Genomic DNA, 10747 nt, shown 5'->3' on the forward strand with positions numbered 1-10747 from the left:
TTAGCAGTCCTCTGACACTTTATAAAGTTACATGAGGCTGCACCATTTTATATTACGATTTTTGTTATTTTTGTATTTTTTAATACTAATGACTATGCAATAGCTGAAAAAGAAGAAAATGTAATGAAGTAAATTAAAATAGTAAACTGCAGTAAAAAAAAAGCTTGAAATAAAAGAATGATGTTAATAAAAATATTTCACTTAAATGACACTGCCTTATTGTCAAGATGCACTTTATACAATACGAATGGCTTAAAAGCAGCAATCAGGAATCAGTGGTTTCAGTTTTCATATACAACTTTATTGTAATCAACAATAAATGGAGAAAATTTCATCATGTAAATGAAGAACATCAAAGCTGATCTGATGAGAATTTAGGTTCCCCCATCATCATCATCTCTTTCTTCACGTCAGAAATCCCTCGTTCTACCAAATCAGACTGAAGCTGAAATGATCAGATCTCTTAAAACTACTACCAATGTGATTTGATTTCATATTTCTGTATGTTTCCTTCTCTCACCTGTGACAGGAGATGGATCTCATCTCAGGTTCAGACAGATTCAAACTTCAGGTTCATCTTTACAAGAGTCTTCTTGCAAAAAAGGACCTAAAAGGGCACACGAGCATGAACATGCATAGACAGAAGGGAAAAGCAAATGCTAAGTGCAAATAATAAAACATAAAATGAGTCTACAATATCTACAGCAGTTTGTTATAAATGCATATGTCACTTAAGATTAAACAGATGCATTGAGAGGTTGTGTAATGATCCTCAAAAATCATGAACAAAACTACACAAATTAAAAAAAATTAGGGGTGTAACGATACACGAATCGCTGTTGAACGATTCACGGGCATTTTCCAAATGGAAGTGATCATCCCTATCCCCTTGGAGTGGGGACTTGGGAGTGAGCAGGGCACGTGCGTGTCATTATGTAGTCGTTTGGAATGCACTTGGTGAAGGAGCGTAATTTCCTCATTATCTTCAGCTGGGATGTTCCCGTGACAACGCAGCACGGTGTGCGTCAACAGATTCGCTGGCGGACAACCGCATAAAAAAAAAAATACATTTCATAATTTAAAAGTTTTATATATATTATTTTTATATATTATATAGCATATTTTAAAACGTTTTAAAATATAAAATGTATGTTTATTTGCAACAGTTATGCTAACAACAATAAAAGACTATTGACATTTAAACAGCGACATCTGCTGGCGCACACCGTGCTGCGTTGTCACGGGAACATCCCAGCTGAAGATAATGAGGAAATTACGCTCCCTTCACCAAGTGCATTCCAAACGACTACATAATGACACGCACGTGCCCTGCTCACTCCCAAGTCCCCACTCCAAGGGGATAGGGATGATCACTTCCATTTGGAAAATGCCCGTGAATCGTTCAACAGCGATTCGTGTATCGTTACACCCCTAAAAAAAAAAATAAATAAATAAAATACCTAGATGACATTAAATACAGGTTCACCTGCAATAGTCAAACACAAATGTGCTTTATGCAGTAAATTACTGAAAGCATGCAACTGTTTCAACATTTTCAAAAAACATAAATTGCCAAATTTCAACAATTGTGAAACCATTAATAGTTTCCCAAAACACTAAATATGCTTGTTTGCACCTTCTCCATACACCTCCACCTCACACAGAGTAAGAATCCTTGAATCTCCAGGAATGATCAGATTCACGTATCGACCCTCCATATCGTTACATGTGTAGTTGGAGGAAACACCAGCTGGAATGCTAGAAATCACAGCACATCTAAAGAGAGACGGAGAAAACCTCATTTAGACTTCTAGTCTTTCTTCATGTGTGTTTTCAGGGATTATTTATCAATATTAAGTCACTGAAAGAGGGTCTCACATGGGATTGTTGTTGCCGTTGTTCTCCAGAGAGTTTCCGATGTGAATCTGTGCTCCGTTTATTCGTTCTGGATGGTAGTCTAGTCTGTTTGTGATGACAACTCTATTAACTCTGTACACAGAACTCAGATCCAGCCTCCACCACGGGTTAGTCTGAACAGTGGTTGAGGAACATGATAACCACCACCTTGTGAAACCTGGATTGACATCAATGGCTTGTTCAGCAAACCAGCTCTTATAGGTTGATGACTGTGTGACGTTTCTTCCTGTAGCCAAATTATCTGGAAGATGTCATAGTGTCAAGAAATGGTTTTAGTCAGCTTATTGTATACGCTTTGGTGTGTTTTTGAGGCGGTTTTCTTAGGAATACATTTCTATCAGATCTGTCTGAACTGGTACAGTTGCAGATACAACTACAGTCATAATTTTTTCTAAAATATTAATATTCCAAATCTGTCGAGGCAAAGCGATTGATCTGTAAGAGGAATAGACGCGATCGTACTGCTTGTTTATGGTCAGTTTTTGCGATAAATACCAGTGACTGCACTTTTATATTGTTCAGAAGTGGGTAGGTTTAGGGTAGGGGTGGGGTTAGGTGCTCCAATGAAAGTATAAATTTATATCAAATTATTTCTATTTTTACAAATGCATGCAAACCAATAAATTAAGACAAACAACTGAAAAACAACGGAGGAACCTGCATGTTAAAAAAGCAACCTCAAGTGGTCCTGACCAAGCGTCAATATGTGGTGAGTTGGGAGTGAGAATGTGTTGTTCAAACAGCCTAATAAAAGCTTTTATTTCAGGCTGGTCCAGTCACATTCCCCTGGAAAGGGTAAGACCCGGTTGTTAAAGGGTTAGTTCACCCAAAAATGAAAATTAGCCTGTGTTTTACTCACGCTCGAGGCATCCTAAGTGTATATGACCTTCTTCTTTCAGAAGAATCCAGTCGGAGTTATATTAAAAACAGCCCTGGCTATTCCAAGCTCTATCATTGCAGTCAGCAGAAATGAGAGAAAAGTGTTTATGATGTTTGAAATATGGATATTTTTCTCAAGAAAATGCATGCATATGTTTTATTATGGATGCGTGCGCTTTATTTGACAACTTGTGGACAGTTGAACAGAAACACCTGCTGACTGCAATGATAGAGCATGGAATAACCAGGACAATTTTTAATATAACTCCGATATGATTCGTCTGAAATAAGAAAGTCATATACTCCTAGCATGCCTCGAGGATGAGTAAAACACAGGCTAATTTTCATTTTTGGGTGAACTAACCCTTTAAGTAGCTCTGAATTACCTGAAATCACATAGACTCCCACTTCACAGAGAGTAAGAATCTTTGAAGTTCCAGGAATATTCACAGAAACATAACGTCCCTCCATCCCACGACACGAGTAGCTGTAGGTAGCTCCTGCTGGGATAGTAGAAACTACAGCACATCTGGAGAAAGACAAAAGAGAGAGTTCCTGTGATTTTGTTGCTCATTAATAGTATGACTCTTCACTTGTATTTTCTTCTCTTATCCCTGAATGTATTTAATATCATTAACTCTTTCTTTCACAACACGATGTATATTTTAAATTATATTTTTCTCCCATTCGAAAATGAATCCCTCATTCATGAGGGATGTATGTGTCACTCCTGAAACTCTGTTGCAAGGGTGTATGCCCATTAGCAGCACAAAAACACGTGTCATCGGAGCCAGGGAAACGCGGGGACGAGGAACAAATTACTTTATTAACAACTACTGACATTACAGAATGACACTTCAAAGACAATTCAATACAGAACACAGAGACAAGGAAACAGGGCTTAAGAACGCTGGGGAGACTAGATAATTAACTAATGAGGACTAAACAAGGACAGGAACTCCAAATTAGGGCTGCAACAACGAATCGATTAAATCGATTATTAAAAGAGTTGGCAACGAATTTCATAATCGATTCGTTGTGTCGCGCGATGCGGAGACGTTTGATTATTAAAAAAAAAAAAAAAGCGCGGAGTGGAGTGAACACACTCGGTTTCTCTCGCGCACTGATGCTAGCAGAGTTCGGCGCCTCATAGTAGGGGTGTGCGATACTGCAAAATTTGGTATCGATCCGATACCAAGTAAATACAGGGCCAGTATCGCCGATATTGATACCGATACCGATACTTTTACTTTTCAAAGCATGCACTTGAACCTACATGTACTTTCCTGTAGGGGAGAGCAGTGTGTCATGATTTATGAGGTGAATGCATCATTAATATGCTAAATCAGAATTAATTTCAATTAATACTAAAAGATTTTGTAATGTTTGCTCTCAAAGCATAATTAAATGTGTATGTTATAACCCAGGACAGATTTTAAACACTTAAGCCAAATATATATATATTTTATTATTATTATTACTGTAATGAACTGAATTTGCAAACACAAAATTTGAACAATTTTTACTAAAGAACAATGAATCTTTTAAACTTACATTTGCCTTTCCTTTAGTCTGGGGGTTTTGTTTAGAAACAATAATATAATAACAAAACAACTGATATTTTAGCACTTCTCTGTCTTTAAATAAATCAATTTAAAACACATATATGTTTCAAATATATTTTAAATAAACAAAGTGCACAAAATTATTACTGGAGAACAAATATTTTAAAACTTTTTTCCAGTTTTTTATCTGTTTTGTTTCAAAACAACAAAATAAAATGTGTCCCTTTCATTAGACACATCTGCCTCATTTTATAAACAAAGTGCAAACAATTGCTTGTAAAAAAATAAGTAAATAAAGTGCAAATAACTAAAGCACAAACTACTACTGCCTCTGATTCTCAGCCCCAACGCCCTCCTATGTCCAAGGAAATATTCCCCGCAGCCCCCTTTTAAACTTTGACACCCTGTTAAGACTTAGAGGTTTCTGTTCAAAAACAATAACATGTTTACATGTTTCCCTTTAATTGCATTTCTTCTCTGGCTTACTAACTCTCCTGCCTTCGAGAAAATCCTTTCTGCAGGTACAGATGATGCAATGACGCCCAGGTGTTTCTTGGCTATCTTGCTAAGAGACGGGAACATTGGCTCATTCTTTTTCCACCAAAGTAGTGGGTCTTGATCCCGTGGAATTGGCTTCTCTTCTGAGTACCTTCGCATTTCAATAAAGGCGTCAGTGCCAGTTGTCCGATGCTGCTGGGAAGCAAGGACTTGAGAGTCAAAGTCTGTCCATATCCCACCTTTTGCAGCTGCCCCTGCAGGGGAGCTCGAGGTATTTGCAATAGTCATTGCTGAGGCAGAGCTTGTGGCCAAGCTTGAGCTTGGTTCAGGAGCAGACTCTGAGCTGAGGTCTGAGGTCTGGTTCATTGACTGAATTTCAGTGATGAGTCGCCCTTTCACAGGTTCAATATTTGCCGTGTCGCGGAACCCAATGTTTTTAAATCTTATGTCCAGGTAGGTACTGACAGCAAGACCGTAAAAGGTTTCAATACCTCTGAAACGACGTTGGCATTGTGCTGACAGCTCAGCAGCTAGCTTGCTACCTTGGCACTGATGTGTTGCAGTTGATCTCAGAAGTAGTGACACCAGGGGAATCACTTTTGAAACTGAAACATGTTTTTCAGTTGATATCTCTCTTGTTACTTCCTCAAATGGTCTCAGGGCATCAATGGACAGACTGATCATTGACCAGTCTTCCTCACTTAAGCACAGTGAGGTCTTTCCAAGAAGACAGAGGACTGTGGTAACAGCTTCCTTCTGCTCAAATAATCTCTCGAACATATGAAACACAGAGTTCCACCTTGTTTCAACTGATTGTATCAGTTTGTGTTCTGGCGACTTCAGTTGTTTCTGAACTTCTTTGAGCCTCTCTGCCGCTCTTGTGCTGTGGTGAAAGAAAGCTACAATAGCACTGCACCTCTGCTGGATGTCAAGAAGATCAGGGAGAGCTTTAATGGAGTCTTTTACTACCAAATTAGTGTGTGTGCAAAACATGGATAATGTGCCCAACCTGCTTTGCGCACAGCAGCAACCATATTGGCACCATTGTCTGTTATTACAGCCTGAACTTTGTCTGTGATGCCCCATTCATCAGTGATTCTTTTTAATTGTGTGCAAATGTTGTCAGCGCTGTGTTGTCCTGAAAAACTACAGGTTTCTAGGACATAGGCTTGCATTTGCCAGTTCTCATCAATAATATGGCATGATACAGTTAAATAAGCCTCTGTGGCTCTTGATGTCCACATGTCTGTTGTAAGTACAGCACTGTTTGCACCATCTAGAGATTTTTTCACTTTCGAATGGCACTCTTCATACATTGCTGGTATTTTCCCTTCCATCAAATTTTTCCTACTTGGAATCCTGTAACGTGGATCGAGTGTCCTGACAAAATTCCTAAAACCCTCATCTTCGACCACAGAGAGAGGTTGCAGGTCCTTTGCAATCATTTCAGCAAGGCTCCTTGTAATATCCATAGCTCTTGGGGAACCACCTAGGTGAAATAGCAAAATAATTAAGTCTAGCTTAAAGACTATCTTGCCTATGTAGCCAAAATATAAATCCTATAGTGTCCCTTTCACAGTTAACACAAAAGGGATATTCAGCCATTTTCATATTACAGGTTTATGGTATATATTTATAAATTCCAGTAAAATAATTCATATAAATAGCAGGTTCCAATGTGCTGAATATAGTTTATATTTAATCAGTCTGCTGATTAAAGTAACAACTATGATAATTACTCTATTTTTTTTTTTTTTTTTTTTTTTACAAATTAGCATTAACTAATGCTGAATCTCCCATATAACTAAAATATTAATTTCATCACTATGGCTACCTGGATATTCATTGCCTCTCTGAAAAGACTCGGCCAGTGATCTCTGTCTCAGTGCTGGTACTGCTGGGGGTCTGTCTGAAGGATTTGCCTCCTCCTCTCTCCGTTTCTTTTGGAGCTCGGCATTCTCTTTTTCGTGTTGTTTTAAGTGTTTGTGTAAGTTGGTGGTGTTGCCACAGTAGCGGATAGACTTTCTACAAACATCGCAGTTTGCAATGTTTTCATTTACTGCTGTAAAATAGCTCCACACAGCGCTCCTCTTTCTGTCTGTCATCTCTCATTCAGAGCAGCCAAAAGTGCTTGTTTTGCGTGCTTGCTTGGCGCCGCTGAGTCACATGATGACAGGACAACTAAACACAGCAGAGCAGGGGAGGAGCAACGTGTGCGTAAGATGTGAAAGGAGCGGCGTTTTCAGAGACATGTCCGCTCTTTTATCGAACAGGAGCAACACTTTTGCGTAGATTAGAGATATTTAAACTAAAGTATCGATCTCGGCAGGCTAGTATCGATCCGATATCAATACCAACGTTGGTATCGATATTATCGATATTAGGATCGATCTGCCCACCCCTACCTCATAGACAGGGCGGAGCAAAAAAAACGAGCGGAGGTAGAGGAAAAATACATGGCGGAGGCAGATAAATCCGTGCGACCCAAGTCATCCAAGGTGTGGGAGCATTTCACACTAAATAAACAGAAAAAGTGTGTTAACTGCAAAATATGCAAAAGCGACATGGCATGGCACGGGAGCAGGGGCGGAGTTTCCGTGTTGCCATACCCTAGCCCAGTCAGGTGCTGTGAAAAATTATCCAAACTTGAGTTATTATTATTTTAAATCAGAGGGTTTTAAAAAATAGTTAACCAATGATAAGAATTAAAAAGAGCTTGTCAGTAAAACTTCGTAACGCCAGGATCATCAAGCTCTCAGCGAAACCTCGTAACTTCACCCCGCCTCCGTTCAGATTGACGCGCCGCGTTTACAGCCTTAAAACACTCCATCTCCGTCATTCTCTGGTCAAAAACCTTGTTAACTCCATTTGAGCTTGATTTTCATATAATGTTAAGAGCAAGTGTCTGATACAATAACAACGCTAACGACGCGGTGTTGTTTAATTATTGAATTTGTCACTTTTTTTTTTTTCCACCCCATCATTTTTTAAATATTTGGACTGAAAACAGGACAAAACTACTAAGTCAGAAAAGCATTTTTTGCAGTGTATATTCTGTGTTTTGTCCCATATAGGTTATTATTGACAACTATATTTGTGTGTGTTGTACTTCTTAATTTAATTTTAAAGTTCTTTTATAGCACTTGGTCATCTTAAGCTGTGTTTAAATGTGGTGTATAAATTAACCTTGCACTTACTACAATGATGGTAATAATTTAATGAATAAACTTCAAGTGAACTTGAGAGAGAGAGAGAGTGTGTGTGTGTGTGAGAGTTTGTGAGTGTGTGCACCTGCGAGTGTGTGCGTCTGCAGTGTAGTGTAGAGAACAAGTTCTGACATTCAAACAAATCCTGTTAAATTTTCTGATTTGTATTGTTCTTTATTTTTATAAATTATTTATTGTTCTGGCAGCTCAGGTGGCACTTTATTATAAGTTATCTAAATGAATTGTTGAAGAGCAAGTTAGAATCAGTAAGACAAATCCTTCACTGAACTGAATCAACATCTGACTCACTCACTGAACTGCAAATACCAATATTAATTAACCAACCTGGTCTCATGGCATTTACGTACCTGGGTGCACTTTTTATCGTGCCATGAAATACGTACCAATAAGTACATATCACTGCAGTTTCCAAAATAAATGAACATTTTCACACAAATTTACAGAGTTGCGATTAATAAAGCGTAATTTTGCCACAATTACTTGAAGAATATCATGCTATGACTTCAAAACAATATTAATATGCTGGAAGATTTGAAAAGTGATGCTTTTGAACGTTAACATCGCACACATCCAGCTTCATATCTATGGGTTTTCATAGATGACAAGTTTGTTCGGTGGTTCACGGAGTACGGAGACGGACTTAGAAGACGAGAAGCACCGGTTCGAATCCCGTGAAACTACGGTACCACAAAGCAGTTAAAATCTGCGTAAAAGGAAGTTCAGATGGCCCAGTTGCATCAGTTAACATGTTTTTATATCAGTTTTGCATTTGTTAACACTATCGGGTAGGTTTAGGGCTGGATTTGGTGTAGGGCGTGTTGAAAATACGCCCTACACCAAATCCAGCCCTAAACCTACCCGATAGTCCCCGGATATTTGAATTCTGAACCGCCACAATACGTATCTGAAGCAACATAATAAAAAAACAGCAATACGTACCAATATCTACGTAATAAAAACGTGCCAGGGTTCACATATTGAACCTGTGTTTTAGCGCCACTCAGTGGACATTTCTATTTGAAACTGCGGCGAAACGTGCAGCAAGGTACGTAAAATGGTGTCGCACAAAAAGTGCACAGAGGTACGTATTTCTATGAGACCAGGTTGATATTAACAGTCTAAACACCTGCGAATATTCAGTATAAGAAACACACACACACACACACACACACTTGTATGTATGAAGAAACCAACTGCTCAGAATCTGTATGAATATATCTGAGAGACTCACAGTGGGTTGCTGAGAAGATTTGAAGAATGGTTTCCAATCCGAATCTCTGCCCCGTCTATCCTGCTGTCACAGCAGTCGGGTCTGTTAGTGATGGTCACTCTGTTCACGCTGTACATCTTCATCAGGTCCAGCTTCCACCACGGGTCACTCTGTGTGTTTGTATGAGTACAGGTGTAGCTCAACCCATCCAGAGCATTTTGGGCAGACCAGTTAAAAAAATATAATGACGACTGATCGGCTGTTCCCCATGTTGCAATGTTCACTGGAATATGTTCAAGAGACAACCTTAGTTATGATTACAATTATTTTTTACAATTATTTATAGCCCTGCTTGGCTATTTAATTTCATAGGTTTTCATCATGTGTCTGAAAATATTTCACAGCAGCACAAACTCACTAATAAAAGATGTAATAGTGTTTAATCCACAAAATCTCACCTTCTGTCCCCGCCTTCGTCTGAACTGAGAAAAAGCCTTGAAATGAGAAACACAGAATGATGCTCAGTATTTAGCAACTTAAAAGGATTGTTCTTATGAGCATAAGCCTATATTTTGTTGGATTTATTCTTTAAAAATATTTTCTATTTTGGTCAAATTGAGTGTAATCTCTAAAATCATGTATGTGTATTATATAATTTAGCTTCTCTAGTAAAATTATTTTGTTTAAGGCTGTTTAGATAACTTTAACCAAAAACGACACATTCAATTATAATGTAGGGTCTTCTGTGTTTCTTAAGTGTTTCTCTGTCTGAAAGATGAAGCTGAAAACAGACTGTAGGTCATTAAGATATGCGACAGATTGTATGTTTCACTCACCCAGTAAAAACAACAGACTCTTGTAGAAAACGTTCATGTTCATTTCAGGCAATTCGTGAATATTTCTGCTTTTGTTTGAGGAGGTTTGAATGAATGTTGTTCCTGGGAGAAATATATTAGTTCAAGTTACATCAGAGTCACGTGATCCTAGTTCTCCTCCCACTTTTATTTCCGTCTGGAGCTGGAAAAAAAAAAAAAGTGTTTACACACACACACACACACGTTTGTACTTGTTTATGCTTCATTGTGGGGACCAAATCTCCCCACAAGGATAGTAAAACCTGACATTTTTTACATTGTGGACATTGCATGCGGTCCCCACGAGGGGAAAAATAGTATAAATAAATAAAAATAGTAAATGATGTTTATCTGAAAGTGTAAGAATGCAAACAGGTTTTCTGTAAGGAGTAGGTTTAGGGTTAGAGGATATAAAATATTGTTTGATCAGTATAAAAGTAATAGAAGTCTATGGAAAGTCCCTACAATTCACAGAAACACACACACACATCCAAATAAATAAATATTATGGCTTTTTGTATTAAGTATTTTCTTAAATATATTCTAGCAACAAAACAAGTGATCACATTTTCACTGAAAATAATGATAATTTGTATC

General features: G+C 38.1%; 1 protein-coding gene across 1 annotated transcript; it reads right to left on the bottom strand.

The window, feature by feature from the left end:
- Positions 1 to 279: 279 nt before the first annotated feature.
- Positions 280 to 10206, bottom strand: LOC131544679 (fucolectin-1-like). Its single transcript, XM_058783065.1, has 8 exons — positions 10133 to 10206; positions 9755 to 9790; positions 9318 to 9579; positions 3183 to 3325; positions 1879 to 2158; positions 1637 to 1776; positions 521 to 607; positions 280 to 439 (listed from the first exon to the last, which is right to left on the bottom strand). Exons 1-7 carry the CDS (start codon positions 10173 to 10175, stop codon positions 561 to 563), a joined length of 951 nt encoding a protein of 316 aa, XP_058639048.1. The 5' UTR covers positions 10176 to 10206; the 3' UTR covers positions 280 to 439; positions 521 to 560.
- Between the last annotated feature and the right edge of the window lie 541 nt (positions 10207 to 10747).

Source organism: Onychostoma macrolepis, chromosome 07 (assembly GCF_012432095.1).
Source record: "Onychostoma macrolepis isolate SWU-2019 chromosome 07, ASM1243209v1, whole genome shotgun sequence".
Taxonomy (NCBI): domain Eukaryota; kingdom Metazoa; phylum Chordata; class Actinopteri; order Cypriniformes; family Cyprinidae; genus Onychostoma; species Onychostoma macrolepis.